This window comes from Chanodichthys erythropterus, chromosome 3 (assembly GCF_024489055.1).
Source record: "Chanodichthys erythropterus isolate Z2021 chromosome 3, ASM2448905v1, whole genome shotgun sequence".
Classification (NCBI taxonomy): domain Eukaryota; kingdom Metazoa; phylum Chordata; class Actinopteri; order Cypriniformes; family Xenocyprididae; genus Chanodichthys; species Chanodichthys erythropterus.
The window spans coordinates 37,740,306-37,767,475 of NC_090223.1; the positions used below are offsets into that span (position 1 = coordinate 37,740,306).

At 37.3% G+C, this 27,170-nt stretch overlaps 1 protein-coding gene across 1 annotated transcript in view; it reads right to left on the minus strand.

Annotated features, from left to right (window-relative positions):
* The window catches only part of cacna1aa (calcium channel, voltage-dependent, P/Q type, alpha 1A subunit, a), a 103,081-nt gene that overhangs the window by 32,271 nt on the left and 43,640 nt on the right, over nucleotides 1-27,170 (minus strand). The window contains exons 19-33 of the mRNA XM_067382144.1: nucleotides 23,378-23,510; nucleotides 21,699-22,201; nucleotides 20,148-20,491; nucleotides 19,926-20,064; nucleotides 19,342-19,471; nucleotides 18,872-18,931; nucleotides 17,390-17,496; nucleotides 7,923-8,022; nucleotides 6,614-6,774; nucleotides 6,398-6,538; nucleotides 5,977-6,178; nucleotides 5,669-5,833; nucleotides 5,347-5,457; nucleotides 4,055-4,138; nucleotides 529-645 (exon numbers count right to left, since the gene is read on the minus strand). Of these exons, the coding sequence (XP_067238245.1) occupies nucleotides 529-645; nucleotides 4,055-4,138; nucleotides 5,347-5,457; nucleotides 5,669-5,833; nucleotides 5,977-6,178; nucleotides 6,398-6,538; nucleotides 6,614-6,774; nucleotides 7,923-8,022; nucleotides 17,390-17,496; nucleotides 18,872-18,931; nucleotides 19,342-19,471; nucleotides 19,926-20,064; nucleotides 20,148-20,491; nucleotides 21,699-22,201; nucleotides 23,378-23,510 (2,497 nt within the window). The remainder of the gene's footprint in view (nucleotides 1-528; nucleotides 646-4,054; nucleotides 4,139-5,346; nucleotides 5,458-5,668; nucleotides 5,834-5,976; nucleotides 6,179-6,397; nucleotides 6,539-6,613; nucleotides 6,775-7,922; nucleotides 8,023-17,389; nucleotides 17,497-18,871; nucleotides 18,932-19,341; nucleotides 19,472-19,925; nucleotides 20,065-20,147; nucleotides 20,492-21,698; nucleotides 22,202-23,377; nucleotides 23,511-27,170) is intronic.

The window sequence follows — 27,170 nt, forward strand, 5'->3', positions numbered from 1 at the left end:
CTCTAGAAACATGACGGCGCAAAATGACAACTTGACATGGAGAGGGACCGGCGGCGTATGAGATAGAAATGGCTCATTCTAAAAACATAATGGTTCATTATGTAAGATGTTTATGCACCACTGAAAACATAGTTATGTATGTCATATTATAATAGATCCTCCCAAATTTTACACATTGCACCTTTAAGGTGTTACTTTACACGCAAAGCACTTTCCATGTTCACACAGCACAAGCAGGTCATTATGTGACATAGAATATTATTCTTCCAAATAATCCAATTATTTCTAGACTTTTCCTCTTCAAAAAACATTTTCTCACTTCTCACAAAATCATCTATTTATCATGACAATACACATTTTTCTTCATATTTTTTTTAACGCTGACAAAATAAACAAAACCAACCCATTTTAACCAACATTTTCTCCATTAATTTCATTGATGAGATTAACATTGTGTGTATGCAACCCTACAAAGTCTCATAAAACAGTGATTGCGTTGCATACTACTTTTTATGTGTATAATTTTACCTTGAAAGACTGGACGAAGGTCCAGAGCAGGATGCGTATGGTTTCACCCTGCCTGAGCAACTTAATGAGACGAGCAGCTCTGAAGAGCCTTAGAAAACTCAGATTTATGAAATTGTTCTACAGAGAGAGAAAGGAAGCAGCAGACAGATGCAGAGAAACAGTAGGAGAGAGAGATAGGCAGAAACATAGAGAAAATAAATTATTTCAGTCTGAAATTACAAATTGTAAACATTTTTTTTTTTTAAAGGAAGAAACAAAATCAAACAAGGAGAAATCAGAAAACAAATATTAAACTGGCAAGACTGAACAGGCTCGTCATATCCAATGGTGAAAAAGGGGAAAAGACAGAAGAGGGAGGCAGCAACTCATACAAAAAATATATATAATAATAATAAAATAAATTATTGTAAGAGTCTAAACATCTTCATTAGGGAAGGGAGTGCACAGACCCTAACTTCTTGCTTCAGTCAACCAAATGCACTGATCTGTAGATTCACGTGGAATCATGCCAACCACATTAGCTTACAATGACCAACAGAGGGCACTAGCAAAAAGAAGGGACACACGCGCTGGGTTAAAGGACACTTTTCAGTCAGATGTGATCAAATATTGTACTTTTTGGCATTTTTTGGCATATGAAATCGTCAGAAATTGAGGGGAAGACATGACTGTTCAGTGTCTTTTAAGCAGCGCAGAAATACAGGGAAACAAAAATAGAGTATGAGCTCAAGGTGGATTTAACTCCATCTCTACCTTCATAAATGACATATTTAGAAGCCTTCAGTATGTTTACATCTGTGTGTACTGATGTATTTGGAGGTCTATATGACTGTATGAAGATGCAGTGTCAGAAACATAATAATTACTAGTGTTCCCTATCAACAAAAAAGTAAGAGCGCAACATGCATTCAGGAAACCTGGAGAGCAACACCAAACGTTTAAACTGTGCTACGGATCAATTACACCTCAGCTGAGAGGGGTTTTGTCATATCATCAGACAAGCAGGGGCGAGGGTCATCATGACTCGAGCACATGCATCATTATCATCATCAGCCACAGGGAAACAGATGCATAAGATGCATTACTCCAAAGGAAAAAAAAGAAAAAAAAAATTACAAACCATCTACATGTAGATGTTGCAGAAGCATGGTTTATAGCAGTATTTTTGGAGGTTGATTAAACAACCATTGTGATTGGTCAGGTCAGGTCATGGATATACACATGAGTTTCATAGTGCATTTTGATTGGATGGAGTCATCAGAGGGCAAAGCCGCCATTAAGAAGAGTTTAAAGAAAGCATGTAAGAAAAGATAAAACAAGAAATGAATTATCATTATGCATATCTTACAACAAACTTTTTTGATCCAACTAAAGGTTGATTATAACAAAAACCTTTTCATTTTTAAAATGATGATGCACATTTCATATGCTTTCAACGCAGCTTCAACAGTACATATGTAATTTGCCAGTCGGATAACTGGATATCTGACTTCCTGCAGACTTTAATTGCAACTTTAACGAAGCACACCATGTCCAGATGGTTCACTGAAGGTTACTGGCAGGTGTGCTTGACCAGAGATGTACCTAAACTCTCCAGATAGATCTTCAGATACAGGATTTGGCCTTAGACTAAGGAATCACTGTGTAATGAATATAATATCATAAGTTATTTCACATCACATTTCAGTTAAAAAACCCCATGACTTTAAAACATAAGCCCATGTGTGTTTGGATTGAGGTCATCAATGTGCTTTTGTAATCCTAAAAGCTGAGTAAATGTAAGTAAAATTTAATATTCAGATTTCTGTAATGGGAACAATAGTCTTGATGACTGAAAAGTATGTCCAATAAAATGCTCTCTAGAATGCCAATGTCTCCCTAATGCAACCTGCCATCGATGTGCATTAGCAAGTAGTAAATCATAGTTTTGCCAGACTGTGGCATAAACTTAAGCTTACTGGCTATTAAAAAAAATAAAAAATAAATACACAACTACATAAAAAATTATTATATTTCCAAATAAATAAAATATTTCATTTACAAATAAATAATTTCTAATTCTTAAAGCAGTTTTCTATCCAATGTTGACCAATTTCTATTTAAACAGGAAGTTCAGGCTAGACATATCAAAGGGCTTTTCTCTTTTTTTATTAAATAGGCAACAAACTTTAGTTACATTACAGCCATGAACTATGATTCGCTAGTCGCATTTGGGGGTGGGACGTTCTCATTCTAGATAGCATTTGATTGGACAAAAATGTGTGTAGTGCAGGATGAGTCATCAATATCTTTGGTCTGTTTTCCTAGAAAGAAAGAAAGAAAGTACTTTTTGAATGTGTTGATTTGTGAGTAGATGTGAAGATTAATTTGACCAAATTTATGTGAACACTGGCATATAAACAACCTCACAGTTAACACACTTTTAAAGAGTTAGTTCACCCAAAAATGAAAATTCAGTCATTACTTACTCACCCTCATGTCGTTCCACACCTGTAAGACCTTCGTTCATCTTCAGAACACAAATTAAGATATTTTTGATAAAATCCAATGGCTCAGTGGCCTCCATTTCCAGCAAGATAATTCCTTTTTCAATGCCAGAAAGGTACTAAAGACATGTTTAAAACAGTTCATGTGACTACAGTGGTTCAACCTTAATATTATGAAGCGACATGAATACTTTTTGTGCGCCAAAAATAACAAAATAATGACTTTATTCAACAATATCTAGTGATGGGTAATTTAAAACACTGCTTCATGAAGCTTCCAAGTGAGCTTCCATGTGATTTTGGTGCTCTGAACCACTGATTCGAAAACAAAAGATTCATAAACCTTCAAAGCTTCTGGGCATTGAAAAAGGAAATGATCTTGCTGTCAATGCAGGCCTCACTAAGCCATCAGATTTTATCAAAAATATCTTAATTTGTGTTCTGAAGATGAATGAAGGTCTTACGGGTTTGGAAAGACATGAGGGTGAGTAATTAATTAAATTAATGACAGAAGAAATTAATGACAGAAATTCCATTTTTGGGTGAACTAACCCTTTAAAGTCACAAAACTTAATTTTAGATTTCTTGAGGTTTTTAAAGTGTCTGTAAATTGTTAAGTGCTGATGGTCTAAAACTAAGAAAAAAAAAAGCATTCTTATGTTTCACTAATTTTCAGAGATGCCCATCATCATTTGCTGGATCATAAATACATGTTAATAGTTGAGAACGTTTTTTTTTATTTATTTATCTTTTTTTATTGGTAGGTCAGCTTGATCTGACTCTGGGATAAATGACGAAGCTGGAAAAGTAACAGACCCTGGTCACCGATGAGCACCACTGGCTCACTGATCTGCCTCACACAACAATTGGGACGATTATATAAGACTTTTAGGAGTTCCTTACACCTCAGTGAGCAGGAGAAGATCCTGCTGAGAGTCTCTCAATCACATACGGAAATACACACAAACGTACAGACAGGATACACAAACAAACACGCACATACGCAATCACAGATGGCAGCCCTTCTGCTACACACTTACCCCTAGCTCTGTGACTAAAATATCAGTGATGCTGCCAAGTACAGTCACACAGTCGAAGATGTTCCAGGCGTCTTTGAAGTAGTTCTGTGGTAAAAAGACACAGATGCGTTTGTCAGTTGGGCTAAAGGAGGATTACGTTTGACACACACACACACATATACTCGGTGACCTGCTGGCAGAAAAACAAGCAAACGATTTATTTTAACTCTCTGGTGCTAATAAAACAGCTCCCTTGCCCATTTTAGCCCTTATTCCTCCTTCCCTGTGTTTTCCTCTCCCTCACACTGTGCACAAAAAAGGGTGGATGCCTAGAAGACTAGTGGCCCAGATGCTGAACATAACAGCCTTTTTGTGAGCTGCCAAGTGAATGCCTGCAGTAAAACACTGCATTAGAGCCATTCAGTACACCAGCTGCATTATAACAGGACATGGAAAGAGTTACACACAAACACACACACAATCTTTGCACTGGTGGGCACCGGTGTGTGATTGTGTGTGTGTGTGTTAACTCTTTCCATCCAACATGCGACATACCCGTCATCTTCATTTCGCTCTAAATCTCTTTCTTTTTCCATTTTCCACTCCTAATCTCTTCAATGTGCCCTCCAGCTCTCTATCTTCATGTGCGTCTCTTACTTGCATGACTTTTAGCTGACTACAACCATTTCCTTTGTGTCCTATACTTCCATGTCCCAACCCTTTTCTCATCTACGTCAGAATGCTACCTCTCTGATTGCTCTCTCTCTCTTTCTCTCATGCTCGATCTGTTCATAAATCTGCTTGCACAATGCTGATTTAAACCTCAATGATTTCTAAAGACAACCCCCCCCCCCCCACAATTCCTTCAGCCACATTTCCACACAAAACAGGAATATGAACACAAATAGGATCCAAAATTAACTTTTTGCCACACCTGGCAATGGCAAGTAAGGTGAGAAAATAAACTTATGGTTTTAATTTTTAACAGTTTTTAGAGGATGTGCAAAATGTTTTAGTAGGCAAAACAAGTCTTACAATTTGAGTCAAGTAAAATTTAAATCATACAATCATATTATGTTGCAGTTTCTAAAAAAAGTCAACATACTTTTTTAGAGGATACAACATACTGTAACCTAGTCATAACAGAAAACCTTCTGCATTTTTTACTGTTTTTACAAATGAGGACAACCCCAAAATGAGGTTTTGGGAGATTTTGTCAGGTCTAGTTCACTTCTAGGTACAAATTTGTCCCCAAAATATGGTTAAGTAGGTACACACACATACACACTTAAACATGAGAAAACTATACTCACCAGCGCTCCAAAGGCAATGATCTTCAGTATGCACTCCATGGAGAAAAGTGAGGTGAACACTATGTTCAGGTTGGCTAACACATCTTCATAGGTTTGTGATGCTCCATCATACTAAACACACAACATATTTAATCTGTATTAAACTGTCTCAATATTTGGTAACTGGGTTGCAAACAGAAAAGAACATCATTGTAGACCATCAATCTTTTTTTTTTTTTTCTCAGGCCATTTTTTTTGTTACAATTTGTTGTACATTTTATAAGTCTGGTTCAGTGTTCTAAATATATAAAGCAATATGTACTAAAGAGAAATACCGCCACACCTTCATCATAAGGACAACGGTATTGAGGGCAATCAAGGCCATGATTGTGTATTCAAACGGAGGAGACACCACAAACTCCCACATGCGGTACTGGAATGTTTGCTTGTTCTGAGGCATGTGACGTGTGAGCGGTTTAGCATTGATGGCGAAGTCTATACAAGCTCTCTGAAAATAGAACAGAAACGAAGGTTAATCAAGCTGAAAATCTGCCTAATATGATGCGCCAGATCAATGCCAGCGCTATGCATAAAGAATGAGCTAGACTGATTTTTTAGCTTATAAAACCTCCCATTTGATAAGTGCTTCACCTCATTCTTTTCCAGGCTATATTCCTCCATCATTTTGTCTCCTTGCTCCTGGAAAGTGATGATGATGAGAGCAACGAAAATGTTGACGAAGAAGAAGGGGAAGACCACAAAGTACACCACGTAAAAGATGGACATTTCCATCCGGTAACCTGGGCTCGGGCCCTGATTCTCGTAGGTCGCATCCACTGAATGTTTCAGCACCCTGGAGAGTGGCAGAAATGGGAGTCATTGGGTGAATTGCAGCAGTGCGATGCTGTACTATTTTTTTAGGTAATAGTAACAAGTCATGCTTATGCCATGATTCACTAAGATTGTAATTTGTGATGAAAATATTCACATTACATTAGAAAACAGAAGCAATTTCACTAGTTGTTTCAGACATACACTGGAAATTAGGTTAGGAATTGAGATGTGTACATACTGCGGCCACCCCTCTCCCGTAGATACGGTGAAGAGGGTGAGAAGGGCCCAGAGCACGTTGTCGTAGTGGAAATCGTATTTCTTCCATTCCCGCTTCTGCGCCCTCACTTCGTTATCTCTTTCATAGACAAGATACTCGCCCCTGACAACAAAATGCTTTTAGAATTACACACCGATGTGCCTGTTTGTCAGGGTGTTTGCGTGTGTTTTCTCTCACCTGCAATCCCGCTCAAACTCCTTGGATTCATCAGTACAGTAGAAGAAACGGCCCTTAAAGAGCTGCACAGCCACCACAGCAAAGATGAACATGAACAGCATGTAAACAATGAGGATGTTCAACACATTCTTCAGAGAGTTCACCACACAGTCAAAGACAGCCTGAAAATAGACAAAACAGAGAAGAAACAAAGCAAATTGAAAAGAGAGCACAAACTCTTTTGTGAGACAAAACACAAACCAACAGAGCATCAAAATGTAAAAATACAAAAAAAACACAGCTAATAAATATCCATAAAAACAGAATCAGAATTAACGTCAACTAAAAGAAAGCAAACAGATAAAAAAAATATATATATACAAAAAAAATCAAGAACAGCATGAAAAACAGTGAAGGAATAAGAATTAAGATTTTTTTTTTGTCAATTAAATTAAAAGAATGAAAGATATTAAAATAGATATATAGAAAGATATTAGTCCTGTCAAATTTAACATAATACACATATATACACTTATATATACACACACACACACACACACACACGTATATATGTCAAACCAAAAATTATTCAGACATTTTTTTTAATATTTTTGATATATTTTTTATAGCAAAACAGAGTAAACTGTGACATATGATACCCAAAAATTCTTCATACAGTGGACTACCAGTAAAATTGATAAAAAATTTTGAACCAAAAAATTATTCAGACACTTTGACCTGACCATATTTTGCTTAAGTGTTATCTGACATAATTAAGATTTTTTTTTTTTTCCTGACACAGTTTAACTAATATAGTGAATAAACTGTATTAATGAATGAAATGTCTGAATAAATTTTGGTTTGACTGATATATATATATATATATACAGCTATGGAAAAAATAAAGAGACCACTTAACATTGATTTCTGAACTTGGAGTGGTCTCTTAATTTTTTCCATAGCTGTATATATATATATATATATATATATATATATATATATATATATATATATATATATATATATATAGAGAGAGAGAGAGAGAGAGAGAGAGAGAGAGAGAGAGAGAGAGAGAGAGAGAGAGAGATGGATGGATGGATGGATGGATGGATGGATGGATGGATGGATGGATGGATGGATGGATGGATGGATGGATGGATGGATGGATGGATGGATGGATGGATGGATGGATGGATGGATAGATAGATAGATAGATAGATAGATAGATAGATAGATAGATAGATAGATAGATAGATAGATAGATAGATAGATAGATAGATAGATAGATAGATAGACAACACAGGGGGAAAACAGCCAAACACAGAGGTACCTTCAGCTTGGGCAGACGCTTGATGGTTTTCAGAGGCCGCAGTACTCGGAGCACACGTAGAGACTTGATAGTACTGATGTCTTTCCCTTTGCTGCTTCCACTGCAAATGAACACACACACACACACAAACACACACATACATACAAACACAGTTAGAAAGTGAAATGGCAGAAGGCCTCAGGCTACATGGATAATTGGTCTTACACACACAATTTAGGGGTGAGTTAGTAGCTCAGGCTGTTAAAACAATGAAACATGCCTGCTACATCCACACATTTACTCTCAGCCAATCAGGAATTTCGTCCGTGTCTCCTCACTGAGAATGTAGCCTGTTGTAGCCAGACAATCAAGCCCATTTCACAGTAGTTAGGAAAGACAAGTACTAAAACGCATGCACTCAGTCGATCTGTCAACACACACTCTCAGACACGCTCGCTGGTGTGGCTCATGCTGTACTGGAAACTAGCTCAGTGGATGTAATATCCGCTGTACCGTCTTAGCCCATGTTGGAACCACCACTGTACCTCTTTTCCCAAGGAACACTGGCTGGTTTCATTACATTGCCATGACAACAGCATGAAACATACGGAGCAGACTCAGGCATCCCTGCTGCGGAATGCCCAGCCAAACCTCTTTCTTTCTTGTTTTTGGGGTTGTCCATTGGCAAACACAAAAAATAAACATATAAAAGGACCTGGAAACACACATTCAGTCACTCCAGAGGGGAGGAGCTTCTATAATGAGCTGGTCCCTTATATCAGCCCTGGCTCTAGTGTGAAGAACCAAGTCACTCTGAAGATAGTCGATCTGAAGACGTTCTGGCTTACATTATCACAGTTTTCGCGTCACTACTGTGGTACCTGAGCACAGCCATCCACCAGATGTGTGTACAGCTGTTGGATGGCAGATGTGCAGCTAGTGACCAGCAAGCTAAATGCAAAAGTCATACACTGAAGATTAAACTGTGGAAATGCGTGGTTGCAAACTAATCTATATCCAGAGTTGGGCAAGTTATTTACAAAATGTAATACATTCTTTATTACTAGTTACTGTCATTTGAAAGTAATTAGTTACATTACAATATTACTGTCTCTGAATTTTAAAGCATTACACTACTTTTACTTACTTTTGAGTTACTATCACCAAAATAACAACAGAATTATGGCGGCATAAAATGCTAAAATGTAATTTATTGCTGCTCATTATACATCCAGTGGAGGGCGATGTGGTATAGCATAATGACTGTGTAGGCCAGTGATCTTCCAGGGGGGCTTGGAGATAACTTAACTGATAACTGTTTATATCACAGAAATACAAAGCATGGTGTAAACAACCTTAAACAACAACCAAATCAAATCATCTAATGCATCAACTAATATTAACAAGTTGAACTTAATGGAAAAGTAATAGATATGTGCATGAACTGGACATCACTGAAGAAATAACTTAAATTTGGTTTGTTCTTCACACAAAGCAAACAAAATTATTTTAAGCGACTTTTCTTTGTTTATAATTTGTCTAAATCCTCTAACTTTATTTCCAAGATTAAATGAACAAATGCCAGATTTGAAATGTCCTCTAACGCTTGTGGACATCACTGTATAAGTATATTTTTTCTCGCTATATATTTTGCATCTTTATTGTCTTCCCTGTCCTCTCTACTCTTCTTGTGTCTCAGTGTCAAGGACAGAGGGCAGTGCTCTAGATTTCCAGTGCCGTGCCGAATCCTGCCCTCTCAGCAGATGTGGTTACACACTGTCAAGCATAAACAAGCGTCCATCAGAGAATTGCTGTTAGAGTGACGGGTGTAGAGGTGAGGGACCTCTCAAACCCCTTATCAGGACTGCGTGGACTGAATGATCGTCCACGGGTGGTTAACACAGAAACAGTGACAGAGCGATAGAAGGAGATGGGTGACTTGCAGACAGACATAGAGACAAATCCAAAAAAGAAAGAGAGGAAAGCTGTGTAATTGCCAGGACAAGCATTAAGAGCAAAAGGAGGAAGAGAGAGAGAGAGAAAGAGAGAGAGAGAGAGAGAGAGACATTACCCGCTGCCTCCGCTGTAGGTGTGAGCAGTTGAAGAGATGAGAGAGGAATCAGACATACATACGCACAAAGACACAGGGGAGAAAGGGAGTTTGAAGGAAGAAACACATTAATATGAGACACATACAGTAAAAAGAGAGAAATAAGGATGCAAGCTTGTGAACTATTATACTAGTGCACATCCACACACCCATACATCTGTGTTCACTTACCCATTTATATCACTTACAAAACTCTAAACAATATATGTGGTTCACCAACAGGACATTTAGTCTTCTATAGCCAGACTTTTGACTTGCAGCAAAACGTCTGGTCATCTTGGCAGATTATTATGGCCAAGAACTGCCCACTTAGGCAGGAAGTGATTGCATGACTGACATGTAAGCCGACCAACCACAGTCTGTTTTGGTTTTACGTGATGCTTAAATTCGGATGTAAATTTCCCATTTATTTTCCCAAAGGGGAATTGATTTTAAAGGGTTAGTTCACCCAAAAATAAAAAAAATCTGTCATTAATTACTCGCCCTTGTGTCGTTCCATATCTGTAAGACCTTTGTTCATCTTCTGAACACAAATGAAGATATTTTTAATGAAATCGGAGAGGTTTTTGTCTCCAGAGGTTTAACCTCAATTTTATGAAGCGATGCGAGTGCTTTGTTTGCACAAACAAACATAATTTACCACTTTATTCACAAAATAATATTACCAAAGCAACAGTGTCAGCTCTCGAGTGCACACAACACGCATGCGCCGTGGTGCTCTCGTAAACACTCACGCATGTGTGTTGTGTTGACGCGTGAATCTGAACACAACATGCATGTGTTGTGAGGCTCTCATGAATGCGCATTGCAGATCAATATTTTCATATGTAAAGTGGTAAATTATGTTTTTATGCGCAAACATAGCCCTTGCGTTGCTTCATAAAATTGAGGTTAAACCACTGGAGTCACATGGAGTACTTTAATGATGTCTTTCCTAACTTTCTGGACCTTGAAAGTAGTAGTTGTGTTGAATCTCTATGGAGGGACAGAAAGCCTTCAGACTTCATCAAAAAGATCTTAATTTGTGTTCTGAAGATGAACGAAGGTCTTACGGATGTGGAAAAGTTGGGTGAACTAACCCTTTAGGTACACAGTCTTGTATCTTTTTTTTTCTTGTAGCTGGTTAGTTTGGCTCATGACAACTCTTTATCACTTTTTTTTGTTCATAAGAGAAAAATGAATGGGAAAAATACTCCCGGAATCAAGGCTGAAAAAAAAAGTAGTAATCAAAAACTGCTGCACTTTATACTGTAATAGTCTGCCACTGAAAGTGAATTCACATTTTGGCAGGGAGTGAAAAATCTGAGGAAAATGCTTGTAGTATGAAGTATTCATACTTCACAGACAAAATTGAGAAAACAAAGCAGAATATATGCTTCTGGCTCAAAAAAACAAAAAAACAAACAGAATACTTGATGGCAGTAACCTACTAAACTTTTGTAAATCTGCTCATTAGTTCTTTCTTAAAAGTGCATAACTTACATTTTAAACACTTTTTTCTGATGTGAACTGATAAGAATCCTGTGCGAAATGAATCCTAAAAGTTGCATAAATCAAGCCAACCAGATTTTAACTGTTGATTTAAGCCTGAAGTTGCCATTTTTGTGCATCAGAGAGCCAGTGAACGAACTGTGGGTGGTCTATGGTCATGCCGTCTGAGGCTGAGACTAGATAACATACACACATTTTCACACAAATCTAAATCTATTTTTGAATGTAAGAGTTGTAAACATGCAACATTCTGCATGTGACTTAATCGCAGTTAGTTGCCATGCCTCCTTGTTCATCATGATCTCATGATCCAGTGCTTTAAAGCTCATACTGTCACATACAATAGTATGTCACATGGCACAGTCAAATGACTATAAGCGCTTCACCTGCAGGGCAATGGAGACCCAAAGCTCTGCTGGAGTCTGTGATTCAAATAGATTTATTCTACATTCACAAACTGTGGCAAAACTGTTTTAAAATAATAAAGGAGAAATTTATTTTGAATGATTTCTCACAGCAAACAACAGAAAAAAAAAGAAAAAAGAAACAGACTCCCAGCAGGCTCAAGTCTGTCAACTTAAGCAGTTCAAAAGGCTAATAAAGTTTAGTCAAAAACTGGAAACGTGTGCAGCTGTGGCATAAACGAACACTGACCTTCTCAACAAACATCTCTCTATGGCACGAGAGACGTTGTCTCAGTCATCTCTTTTCATTCTCAAGAGATGACCTGGATCAATCCCATCACTAAAGAGGACTTAGTTAGGACTGTCTGTGCCACTAACTTACTCAAACATGCTATTTGAACATGCAGTGCATCTGTCCTATTCCAATGTGTCTTTTTGCCAATCAACCCCAAAATAATGAGAAATGTATTTATGCAGAGACCTTTATGTACTAAATGGTCCATCAACAAAAACGTCATAACCAGTATAATATGATAGTTACAAATCTAACTTCTGATTGGATGAGCTGCATTCAAAGCCATTTTAATATACAAACACACAATGATCACACATTCTATACATTATCGCATCAAGTTGCCATGTTGCTTGGCAAACACGAACCTAATGCAAACGTAAATGAACTTGGCATTAGAATTATCCTGATAATTCTATTTAATAATGACACACACAATAATTTGAGTAACAAAAATACAAACACAAATATATATATATATAATATATATATATATATATATATATATATATATATATATATATATATATATATATATATAATTATATATATAATGTAACTATTTAAAAATTGGTGCCTTTTATTTCTGTTGCTTACAAAAGCAAATAGTCAATTGTTTCACTGTGCTTTACTAATGTTTTCAGTTCTACCTGTAGTTATGCAGTCTCTCTCTCTCAGCTGACTTTTTGCGGCAATAAATAGACTGCCTAATTGGATATTGCATTCATCAAAATGGTGATAGACATCTCAATTGGACATTGCCCTTCTAGGAGGTGAGCAGTTTGATTGTCTGTAATCCCATTATGGTGTTATCTTTCTGGCAAAGACCCTGTTCAGCCCTAAGAGGCCCTAATGCATTCTGTGTTGTCTTGTTTCACTGCTTTACACAAGCAGCACTGCAAAAGTTATCTGTATGTAGAGCATCACCTGACATTTTTACTGTATGACTCCTTATGCTGCTAAAGTGCACCGGTCTAATCTGCTGATTTTTATCATGTACAGATCTAGTTGTGTTAGTCTGTAATGTTAAGTGAGTCATTCCATTAATGGACCACCTGTGTCCAGTCATCTGATGGAGTCTACTAACTACAAAAACAAATAAAAGTCACTGTTTGGATTTTAGTAGGAACATACTTAAGAGTCTATGAATGGATCATTATTACAGTGATTATTATGTTTCTAGCATGTTATATGTTTGACAACGGATCTTTTAACCCTAAAAGATGGAGTGTGTAGCTTTTCATTTCTTAAACAACCATGTATTAAGATGTATCATGGCCATATGACAATGTCAAGATTCATCAGGCTCAAATTGTGAAAGAATTGTTGGGAGGGAGCAGGAAGAATCATTTTCACACGTGAATTGGCACTGACCTTAACCTCAGTGTAAGTCTTTGGGATGTGCTGGAGGAGACTTTACAGAGTGCTCACCTCTTGCATTGTCAATACAAGTTCTTGACCAAAATCCTCTTGATGGAAATAACATCACAACATTTATTTCAAACTCATTTTTTGGTCAAGATCTTGTATTGACAATGCAAGAGGTGAGCACTCTGTAAAGTCTCCTCCAGCACATCCCAAAGACTTACACTGAGGTTAAGGTCAGTGCCAATTCACGTGTGAAAATGATTCTTCCTGCTCTCTGAATCATTCTTTCACAATTTGAGCCTGATGATGAGCCATGATACATCTTAATACATGGTTGTTTAAGAAATGAAACCCTACACACTCCATCTTTTAGGGTTAAAAGAACCGTTGCCAAACATATAACATGCTAGAAACATAATAATCACTGTAATAATGAACCATTCATAGATTCTTAAGTATTTGCCTATTAAAATTCAAACAGTGACTTTTTTTTTTTTTTTTTGGCTGGGCAGTGTGTGACACAGTGACATTTATTCCTGCCTATACGTTTTTATAGAATGCTTATATTTAAGTCACCTGTCCAAAATCAAAAAGGCACTTATTTCATAGAATGAGTCCAGTATTCATGACTATTTTACTTGCTGTAAATCAGTCATACCACATGTTAGACATTTTAGACAACATATTCGAAGGCCCGACACAGAAACAAAGAGACACACACGTACACCATAGACACAAACACGTATGTTAACACATTTAGGTGTCCACATACTGAAGATTGTACCAAGAGTTGATTAGCTGTAAGATTGAGTTACTGCAGCTGGCTAAAGAATGACATGACCTTGCCCTTGGCATGTGTCCTATGTGTGAGAGACGTGGTGAGAGGACATTTGAACGGACAATCAGACAGACAGATCAGTCTATAGAAGAAGAGGACAGACGTGTGATGAGAAGGACAGGCAATTAGAGCAAACAGAGGGGAAAGGGAGAAAGAAAGAGACATTACCCCTCTCCTTCCCCACCGCCTCCTGCACTGTAGGTGTTGAGAGATGATCAGAGACAGAAAGACAGAGACAGACAGAGCCAGAGACACATACAAAGACACAAAACACACACAGAGACAGAAAAAGGCACAGGAAAAGAATGGGGGTTTTGAAGCAGGAAAAACATCAATATGAGACAGAGAATACAGAGAACCACAAAATAATAGCAGACCTCCTAGTTTGGTTTATATGTGGACACCTAATCTAGTGTAAACACTTAAAACAACTGAAATACAAATACAAAAATACATATACAGGGTCCAAAATTAACTTATACCAGCCTTGGTGGGGTAAAGAAGAAGAAGATCTTAATACAGATTCCACCCAACCCCCCAACTAAACTATTTTATTTTGCATTTTTTAACTTGAAATACTGTTTTTGTCCTCATGACAAAATAATGAACTTTAAAAAAAAAGGATTTTTACTTTATATATCATTGTTGTAACTGCAAAAGTTTATGTATAGACAAATTTTAAAAATAAAAAATGAAATAAAAGGATCCCTTCAGTAATATTCGCTCCAGTTGAGAGGCAAAAAACAGGATTATTTTATTATTCTTTTCAATACTTTGCGATTTTAACCATGCATCGTTTTCCAGTTTTTAGAAAAGTTACAGGTCATTTCGTTTACTCGCCAAAGCCTCTTTTTACTTGCATTTGCCGTTCTCTGCAAATGTTAATGTTGGACCCTGTACACAAAATACTAAATACACATGCACAGATATATACACACACATATGAGTCACTCCCTGAAATTGAGTGAAAGGTTAAAAACAGACTCTGTTAGAGATAGCAGAGATATGGGAACTGTTCCCATGCTCACAGCCAGGGAGCGCCAGTCACCCCAGAGCGCCTGCCGTTCTGAGCGCTCTACCGCTGTGTGGAGAGAGAGAGAGAAGGAGAGAGAGAAAGGAAAAAAGGGAGAATCTAGCGATGACAGGACAACGGAGTACAGTATTTTTCTAAGGGAAAGGCAGGCACATCCAAATTAATCTATATTAATCTCCCAATAAGATACACATTTCATGCTGCAGCTAAAGATGTGGGTGCAAATGGAAGTGGGGTTGGGAGGGATTGGTGGTCAAAAGGAAAGGAAATGACAATGCTGAATGATTCAAGGGGGTTTCTTTACGAAAGTCATGCTGGGAAAGACAATGCAGATTGCAAGCTCAATTTGTCCCCTCAAACAATGTTATGTTCATTTTATCCTTAAATGTTATTGTTTTCTGCTGTTTTTATGCCTTACAACTCAACATTGAGTTCTAGAAAGCCATTGTCCAAACCAAGTGTTAATATGTGGCATAAAAACATTTTAAAAATGCATCTCTATAAACTACTTCACACCAAGAAATGAAATTTCATGTGTGAACAGGTCTTTATTAAGATGAATTCTTCTACCTGACAGCCATTCACATTTTATATGCATGGTACATGTCATGTGTCGTGTGTAGGTCCACCTAAAGACCCGAGTCAGTCCAGAACTGCATTGCATATGGACTTGTGTTGTGGAAAAGAAAATGTGAAACCACATTTGCAGTTGTTCAGGGACAGAGGAGGATGTACACAAACACATACACAGAACCATATAATATTACCATTTCAAAGCATTCAGATTCTGGTATCTTTAGGAAGAAAAACAATTGATCTAGGTTCATATTTCTTCCATTCATGCTTGCATTTCAGGTTATGTCGATTCCCAGAATCCACTCACATGCTCTTTACTAAGCCTGGAAAAGAGCCATTCACATGCATTTTTTCCAGTTTCATAGTAACAAATGCACTTTTCTGACTTCTCCCTCATTTTAAGAACTCTCTCAGACCTAACTGCAGCCCTCAACCCATGAAAAAGCGGGTCAGCCAATCATAAGAGGGGTCATTTACACACACAAGTCTTATATAAAGATGTACATGAACATGTTTAATTGTGCTTTAAGGTCTATTCACAGTAAGAATGATTACTATAAAAACAATCAACCAATGGACGATAATTTTCAGTTTATTATAACCGTGCACTGGAGTTTTGTCATCCGCTGCTTTAAACGCTTATTAAAACCATATAGTTATATGTACAGTTATAGTAATCATTCATTGGTGTGAGTGGCCTTTTAGAGTAAGAAATGGTCATGAAAAACTATATTAAAATAGTTTTAACTAATTATAATTTAATATAAATGGACTTATAAATGATACAAAAGTGTAGCATATGGTCCCTTGAATGCTTTCTTGTCTTTTCCTTCTTGTCTGTTTTCCTCATTTTTGGTTCCAGCACAGAAGACGGAGAGTAGAAATACCTGAGGCGAGTGTGGCTGGATGCTCCAGAGAGTCCTGGGCACTAAAGGGTTACAGGTGCCCAGGTAGGGTCATCACCCTCATGGAAATGGGCCCAAGCGCACCCACTGGGTAGGCACTGCGCAAAATGTAATGCATGGTGGGGCAGGGTGGGGAGATGCAGTGAGAAATCTCCAAAAGGAGACCTGGGGCTAAATGTGGGGAGGGATAAGGGGAGGGAAAGAAAGGGTCGAGATATGCCAAATGCAGAGAACTGAGTTGGGGAAGGAGAAAAAGGCATAGAAATGGTGAGAAAGAGAAGAAGGGGAGAGAGAAAGAGAGAGAGCTGGTCTGTATGGATAGCAGGCTGGCGCTCCAGGGTGGCAGAGAGCTGTTTCGACTGCACAGGCAGTTGACCTGTAGGGAGCAAGACGGGACAGGACGAGGAGAGGCAGCAAGCAGGAAAGGAGAGAGGAGTGAGGCATGAGCGCTGGAGCCTTGATGACACTTACGTGAAGGCGAACGCCACCAGGGCACCACTAACCACAATAAAGTCCAGGATGTTCCAAAGGTCACGGAAATATGAGCCTTGATGCAGGACAAGACCTAAATCCACCATCTGAAACACAGAGAGCACACGTTTACAAAATACATCACCATTTAATTTCTTTGAAGGAAGTTTTTTTCTGCTTACCAAGGGTGTGTTTATTTGATCAAAAATACATTAAAAACAGTGATGTTGTAGTATATTATTACAATTTAAAAATCACTCTTCTCTATTTTATTGTATTTTAAAAAGTAATTTATTCCTGTGAATTTTCAGCATCATTACTCCAGTCTTCAGTGTCACACGATCCTTCAGAAATCATGATTTGCTGCTCAAGAAACATTTCTTTTTATTATTATTGTTGAAAACAGCTTAATATTTTAAAGAAAACCATGATACTGTACATTCTTTCAGAATTATTTGATGAATACATTTATTTAAAAAAAGAAATCTTTTGTAACATATAAATATGTTTACTATCACTTTTGATCAATTTAATGCATCTTGGCTAAATAAAAGTATTAATTTCTTTACAAAAAAAAATATTGACCACAAACTTTGGAATGGTAGTGTATATTTAAGCACCATTTTACCTTTGAATTTCAATGATTTTCCAGATATATGATATTTCTTAAATATTGTATTAAATTTCCATGATATTTCTAGAAATCATTATTTTAAAATGTCTTGACTTTCCAGGTTTAATCATGGGAACCCCGTGCAACTCTACATACTTTAAATAAATTTGAAGCCTATAACAAGTAATGGTAACAGTAAGACATTTTTGAGAAACGCTGTTGAAAGTGGATCGGACCGAGCAGCACAACACACTTGTAGCCAGTCACCAGTAAGGGGGTGTGTCCACTCATGACGGGGGAGGAGAGAAAGTGAGCGTTTTGAGAAATTTGAGATTTGAAGAAAGACTGTAGAAAGAGAGTTGGCTGAGAGACATTACAAAAGGAATATCACTGGAAGAAGGGTTATGATCAGGCAAGAGTTTTAGGACCCGCATTAATTTTATAAAAGCTTTCTAGTGCTGGAGACACCTAAGTGAGAAGGCCTGAAAATGGACGCAGAGGTCGCGTTGTTTCTGCTGTGTTTCACATAACCAAGATATGCTTTGTTATAATGTTAGCTATAGTAATAGGACAGTTTTGGGTGTCATTGTTTGTCTGGAACTGGTGTGCTGCCGGCGACTAACAACGGACTCTTACTTGTATATACTCTTGTGTATCGAATGTTTATTTTTTGTTCTTCCTTGTCATTCATTCATCATCTTCATTTTGCTTTGTAAGCATTTTGGGGGCAGAGCAATGAAGGGAGGGGTGTGTTTGTTTGGGTTGATTTCAAATATCAACAGTGCAACTTTAAGTACAATATAGATAAGGGTAATGTATATAACAGTGACATAGACCATCATGGCCCAGACAGTAGGACAGATGTATACCTTAATGAGCATCTCAAAGGTGAACACACCCGTGAACACATAGTCAAAGTATCGCAGGACCTGCAAGCACAAAAGAGGGACACAATGTCAGCAGGAAAAGGGAACTCTTTATGACAATTTTGTAAAGATAGATGTAAAGAATGATAAATTAACAGATGAAAGGATGGTGGAATGAATGGATAGATTGGGTAATGATGGATAGATAGATAGATAGATAGATAGATAGATAGATAGATAGATAGATAGATAGATAGATAGATAGATAGATAGATAGATAGATAGATAGATAGATAGATAGATAGATAGATAGATAGATAGATAGATAGATAGATAGATAGATAGATAGATAGATAGATAGATAGATAGATAGATAGATAGATAGATGACATGGCTACTAGTCATCTAGTAGACAAAAGTGGAATGAACCACATAGACATAAATGAGGATGCTGAGATGTGCGACTGTCTCACATTGTTCCGGGGAGATTCGGGGCAGACAGGGTCTTCAGCGGCCAGGGCAATACTGCTCATCGCAATGACCAGCAGAATACACATCTCAAAATATCTGAGCGTGACAATATAGTGGCACAACCTCCGAAATCTACAACACAAGATCATAAAATAGACCAGTTAAGAGCAAATCAACAACTACCAATTTTGAAACATTTTTAAATAAAAAACGTATTTAATTTAATATAAAAAAACTACAGAACAAGGTGAAACCAAGCTAGTCTAATCAGTTTTGTTTAACGACAATATGAAACAGTGTCTGCAACCAATTTTACTTCCATATTTGGAGACATTTCCAAAAGAAACAGGATATTCAACTAGGAAAAAAGTAGGACAGGATTTGATTTTATCCAGTGGAATGGACTGGACTTTGAAAAGTGGTCATTATATAGCAGATTAGAGACAGGTAGTTGGAGGGGAGGGTTAATATGCACCATTGTTAATGTATTAAGAATTTAATTTTGATTTCATACTGACTTTAACAACAGAGTCACAGTGCCAACTAGAAGTTAACTGGAAAGTTTGACAGAGTTGAATGCACTCACGGGTTGGTGGTAGTCAGAATGAACATAGAGGTGTAGGGTGGCATGGGTTTAGGCCCCCCGTCACCTTTTTCATCATCATCGTCGTCACCCTTTGTGTCTTCCTTTTTGGGCAGGGGCTCAGTGTTGGCATTTTTATTGACTGTGAAGATTAGACAAAAGCAAACAACAATTGTAAGACAGATGTGAAAAAGGTCAATTATCATCTTCAGCTCTTTCTCTCACCCTGTAGGATGGCGTTACTGGAGGGGAACATAGGGGGAATGTCCACGGCTGTGTACTCGGGTTTCATGCCCAGATGTCCAGTGCTAGCAACGTTAGTGGTGGTAGAGGAAGGGTTGGTGAGAATGAGGCTGCTCTCTGTGCCAGTATGTGCCAGACTGGCAGTGTGGGCACTGTTGGCCAGATTGAGCAGACTATCATGTGGGGTGGAGCTACTAGGTGGCTGGGTGGCAAGCTTGTTGTTCATGGCATTGTCCAGATCCTCACTGTACTGACTGTCCTGCCTGGACAGAGTCTTCTGAATGGGACGGGTTGTGGAGAGAGTAGGGCCACTTCCATGACCATCCCTGATAAAAGAAGACAGAAAGATTAGTACATGTTTAAAGTCTGTATAAAGCAATTCAGAGAATTGTTTCTAAACACATTATAAATGTTATAAATGTATTGCTGAAACACATTACAAAGACTGTGAACTATTTAATACTAAATTGTGGAGACCGTTAAATAGCATTCACCATTTTTGTGTTCAGGATTTTTGGGCGGGTGTAATATGGCGGGTTTATTAGCTAGCTATGTCTTCGTCACATAAATGCATATTACAAGTAGCGATAATTTACAAAACAGCTCAGTCTCCTTATTTAAATTTCCTAAAAAACGATGATATCAAGAAGAGGTGGATTAATTTTGCCTTGATGGATATATATTATATAATTATAATAGAATATAATATATTTTAATATGTAATTTATTCCTGTGATGGCAAAGTCCAAGACTCCAATTTTCAGTGTCACATGATTCTTCAGAAATCATTCTAATTTGCTGCTCAAGAAACATTTGATTATTATCAAAGTTGAAAATAGTTGTGTGGAAAGTGATATATATATATATTTTTTTTTACAGGATTCTTTGATGAATAGAAAGTTCAAAAGAACAGCATTTATTTAAAATAGAAATATTCTGTAATGTGTTTATCATCAATTTTGATAAATTTAATGCTGAATAAAAATATTAATTTCTAAAAAAAAAAAAAAAAAAAACTTACCTGATGCCAAACTTTTGAATGGTAATGTAAATAAATAAATCACTTAAATAAATAGACATTTTAAGAATTTTTTTATTAATTTTTTTAAGAATGTAGTTAAATGCAAATTTAAAATATTAAATTAATCACTCCACAAAGTTGATCCAAACACTTGAATCAGTTCTTTAAAATGTCTAAAATGCACTCATCTAATCTGTACATCTGAATATCGGTTAACTGCTGCCAGCAAATAGTGCAAAAAATTTGTTTTGCGAAAAAGTCTCAAACCATAATGAGTTGATTTGACGTAGAGGTATGTTTGCATCTGCTGCCTGGTTAAACTGGTTTGCTGGTGGTTACTATAGATACTTTTTTTTTTTTTTAAGTTTATGTAACTTAAGAACTGTATTTTTAAAACAGTGTGTTGAGCAAGGCACTGCAAAAGATTTGAGACACAAGTGTAATAGTCAAACGCGTCCAACTAGTGCATAGTACAAAAAATGTTACCACATATTAATTTTGATGTAACTCACTTTCTGGTGCGGTGTCGCACCCCTCTCTCTTTCCTTCCCTCGCCCTCATGGTGATGACGTCTGTGTTTACGCTCTCCTCCATCTATATGCTCACATTCAGGTCCTCTTTCCCTGCCTTTACTCCTGTGTTTCCTCCCTCCGCCCTCTCCATCCTCCTCTGGGGCTTTACGACGTTGACGGGCCTGGCTGCAGCGCTCGCCGTGCTGATGTCTGCGGTGAGACTCTCTACCCTCCCCATGGTTCTCGGAGCCCAAAAGACTCCGACGTGAGCCCGTAGAGTCTCCTCTTTCCAATGCTGGCCAGGGCCCAGATCCTCCACCTCCACCACTCTCCCCCTCATTGAAGTTGGGCTGTTTGTGCAGGAGCTGATGAGTGCGCTGGGGCTGGCCGTCACCTGGACGGGTTTTGTTGGTATTGTTATTGCGGTTCTCCTGAGGGTCCACGACCAATGGCCGGTCCAGGTGGGTCTTCATATCGGGACGAATGTGACGGGAGTACGAGACCTGGAGGCATGATTAAAAGTATAAAAACCATATTTGCCAACAGAATAAGAAAAATAAACTTAATTCAAGACATTTCCCCCTGAAAAAAAATATGAATATTTATGTTTTTATTTAAATTGTATTTATTAAAACAATAAACATCAATATCACTTAATATTTTCCTTATAGATTGCTTAAAGGATTTTAGATATTTTTACTGGAAAACAAGACAAAAATACTAGATAAGAAGGTGAACTTGTAAATTGCATATATTATGATTAGGGATTATATTAAAAAGCACCAGTGCTTCCCACACACAGACTTTACTTGGGCGGGCCGCCCAGGTATATTGACGGCCGCCCAAGTATATTTGGAAACACATTTATGCTTTTATTATTTTTATCCTCGTATACTTTTGTATCCGCCCAAGATAATGAAACCATCCGCGATCGATTAACTAGTGGAAAATCTCCCCTCGCCCTACGCGTTTCGTACCTGCTCGCATTATTGGTATTTTGGTTACACAATAAATTGTATTTAATTTGATTTTAATTTAATTAATAGTAAATTATTGTAGTCTTCCCCAAAGGAAGAAAAGACTAAGAACATTATTTGACAGTTATATTATTCATTATTTAAATTTTACTAGTAAAATCTGTGTCCCATTCACTGAGAGAGACACTACAGTATATGACAGCAAGGAAAACATAGGAAAAGGAAAACAATTTAAATGCTGTAATTTTGCATAATTACAATTACAATGCATAATAATACATAATATTAGTATGTAATTTAATGTAATAGTATGCTATGTAATTAAACATGTCAATAAATTAAAATACTGTTAAAAATCGCACATTATTTGTTTGTCACATGTAGTAGACCATTTTTCACCCGGCTACCACCGCAAGTATATTTCAAACCTGTGGGAAGCACTGAGCACTAATATAAATAATCCTGCCAATACGATAATTTGATAATTATTTTCATGTTATGCCAAATAACCTATAAATGGCCGATATTAGAACTTGATACTAATTTTTCTAATAAATAAAAATAAAACACTAAGAAGTAAACTCAATCATTTTAAATGGTACAGTGAATTTAGGCATCACAACATCAAAATATACAATATGAAAAATAGATTTATATCTATTGATGCTTATATCTATCGCTCGCCTCATCGTTGCTTTTCACCTTCCAGCGTTCTTCAGGGTCCAACTCATTGTAAAGAGCCTCTCTGCTGTTCACCAGGGTCTGTCGTCTCAACTCACTAGTGCGCTGCTCCCATACTGACTTACAACCTTTGTGGTTCTTCTGTTGCTCCTTGCTGCAGAAAAGAAAGAGAGACAGAGAGAGACATTTATAGTTGATCTGAGATTAGTAATCATCAAGAGGGAAAAGTGAGGTTGCTGCAGCTACCGCAGGCTGAAAATGCCCACCTACAAGCTACCAGCTACCATTTGTTAAAGAGGATGATTGCACCGCTTGGGTCAAACTCACTCACAGAACACACACACACACGGTTTCGCTGTCTTTGTGGGGACTCTCCATAGACGTAATGTTTTTTTATACAGTATATTCTATCCCCTAACCCTAAACCTACCCATCACAGGAAACGTTCTGCTATTTTAGACTTTAAAAAAAGATAATTTGTATGATTTATAAGCTTGTTTCTTAATGGGGACCAAAAAAAAAAAAAAAGTCCCCACAAGGTCAAAATTTACTGGTATACTTGTGGGGACATTTGGTCTCCATAACGTAGGGATCACCAGGACCACACACACACAGAGAAAGATGATAACTATAATAATTCTGGGAGTGAAGACATCACAGGCGCCCAACCCTTGGAGCAAAGCATGTGAAAGAGAAAAAGTAAAAGAGATAAGAGGAGAACAGCAGGTGATGAGTAGCAGGATGAAGAGAGAAGAAGAGACGAGGAGTGACAAACCCGTCCCATCCCACCCAGCGGTCTGGAGAACAGAGCGGGAAGCAGCACAAAGAACCGAGGAGGAAATGCACATGTCGAAAAGGCTGATGGGAGAAGAGTGGGAGGTGTGGGGCGAATAGAGAAGCGTTTAAAAAAACAAAAAACAGAAAGAGTATAAATGAATAAATACCAGTCCAGAAAGTGTTCTGTTGCATCAAGACGCTCAGAGTTTACTGTCACGCTGAGGAGGAAAACAGCATGTGTGAAACACAGAACATCTCTTTGCTCTTCTCCCTCATTCACACACTTTTCCTCACTAATACACAGTATTTTCTCCAGATTCTCTCTTATATTTCTTACAAATACTTGGATAAATTCACACACGGACAAACCTGAATGATTTTCAGTCGGTCTGTAACCTCTGCTTGTAAGTTGTGTGTTTATAACTGTGAGAGGATCACAAATGATCTTGTAGGACAAAGGATTGCATAATAGATGTATGACACCAAACATATATGCTATATGCTATAACATTGACCAGCTAATAATAAGCAGCTAGAATCCAGCTACTGTGTTCCAAAATGCAGTTACCAACTTAAACTGGATTTCCAGCAGGGTAGAATGTGATTCACAATGTCACATTTTCAGATAACATGAACATTATGTACAGGAGTTGTGGTTCCTTTTGGATGTGCTACAAATAGTTTGGCCTGTGGGGGGGAAAAAAACAACAAAAACTTTCATCTTTGTGACTTATAGTTTAAGTTTGGGGACTGTAAGTTTTTGTTTGTTTGGTTTTTTTTAGCAAAAGAAATTAATACTTTTATTAAGGGTGTATTATATTGATCAAATGTTACAAATGATTTGTATTTCAAATAAATGTTCTTTCTATTTATCACAGAGTCCTGTAAAAATTGATCATGGTTTCCACAAAATATATTAAAAGTAGGGTAGGGTTTTTTTATAAGCACTTTTTGTTATGCTGGTTTGAACTCTCTTCACATCCTGATAGCAATCAATAATAGAAGTGGTCTGAATATTTAAAAATGTACATATTTCTTCTGTGGAAGTCTCAGGACAAAAAAATGTTCATCCAATCATTGCATTCGGTCCAAATGCAATGATCAGATGTCCTACCTGCCTGTCAACATATGTATTTCTCATATCATGCGTCATCAGTGCGTTTCTATGCAGAGTTGTAGACAGTCACAAAGCACCGCAAACAAACAGCAGCCACCTTTTACAGTTCCTCCTGAACCAAAACAACGAGTTTATGCTAGTTTAACCGTAATTACAAGATGACAGTCCCGTGACGTTCTACCCAGAGCTGTTCACGTCCTCAGACTCGGATTTATGCGTCTCTATGTCAACACTATCAATGGCGAAATGAATCTGCAGCAGTCAGGTGGTTCAAGTAAGAGCTCTGTAAAGTTGTTTACTTTCATTATAGTTGTAATGTTATGTGCTTTGAGAGATGAAGTAATTTAACAACGTTTCTCGTGACGCTTTGCAGACTCTGCTGTGCACGCTCATGTGTTTTGGAGGAGGCGTGGCTTTGGAGATGCTCTGAAGGGAGGGTGGGATCTCATGCTTTCAAAGCTAGTTTGCTATGTCGAACGTCACATGACCAAACCGGAAAACTGGTCTCATTGCATCCACTTGTCAGAGAAAGTGTTAACAGCAGTATGAACTGATGGCATATCTATGGACTTTTAAGGTAATCAGCGAAACTACCTAGTTCACATTGTTATAGGTGTTATATTCTATTAAATATCTAAACGTTAGTGTGAAGAAGAAAAATTAAAAAAGCTTTTCAATCTGCATATGCGGGGGACATCAGTTGCTCATCTTTGCTCACTCCTTATAAGTTATCTTGAATAAACAGCAAATTTTTTCATGAAGCACAAAAGACCTAAACCGCAGTGTTAATTTCGACAACGACATTTTCTCACGGATGAAAACGAGACGATGACTAAATAAAAATGCGTTTTGAATGACTAAAAGTATGACTAAAATCTACTCTAATTTTCGTCAATGAATAAAAACGAGACAAAAATTAAAGAGAGGGACGATTTGGGAAGATATACAGTCAGGACTGGTGTCCTGTGTGGAAGATGCGCACATTTGAAGTGTAACGTGCTGATCTAACCACGGGAAACGCGGCGCTGTTGCGCGCTCTACAGGCTCGCGCAGCAGCATCACTTCAGACTGCTTCACAATTAATGAATAGCGCACATTTATGCCAATCGATTGCTTATAAGCTAATGTTGATGAATTATGACAATGTTTACTACACGATTTGTAAATGGTAGTAAAATTACAATGAAAACAGAAAAACTAAAAATCAAATCTAATACAAATTTTAAATGAAAACTATAATAGTAGGTACCTCAATGATAAGTGTGTCAATCCCTGAAAAGTACTGAATTTTGTTCTTTCGTGTGTTTTTGCACTTGAACGGTCAAAAAACGTCCACTTTGGCGAGAAAAGTACATTTGGGTGAACATAAACAGTTTGGGGAATATCAGATGTACCTATATCAGTGTATAGGATCTGTGTATTGTTAGAGAAATGCTTAATGCATTACAATTTAACTAAATTAAATTTTAGTCAACTAAAATCTTATGATATTTAACTAAATGGCATTTTAGTCAAAAGACTATTACTAAAACTAAATTAAAATTTGCTGTCAAAATTAACACTGCTAAACCGGAAGCGATCTGGTCTGTTTTACAGAATACGGAAGTTGGATTGCATCTAACCCCTATTGCCTCTCGGAAATTGCCTACCCTAACCTACTGTTTTCAAAATTGATAATAATCAGAAAGTGTTTATTGAGCATCAAATCAGCATATCAGAATGATTTCTGAAGGATCATGTGACACTGAAGACTGAAGAGTAATGATGCTGAAAATTCAGCTTTGCCATCACAGGAATACATTACGTTTTAAAATATATTAGAATAGAAAACAGTAAAATATAGTTAAAGAGTATAAAAGACTTTCAAAAATATTTAAAAAATCTTACCAACCCCCAAATTTTGAACAGTAGAGTCTATAT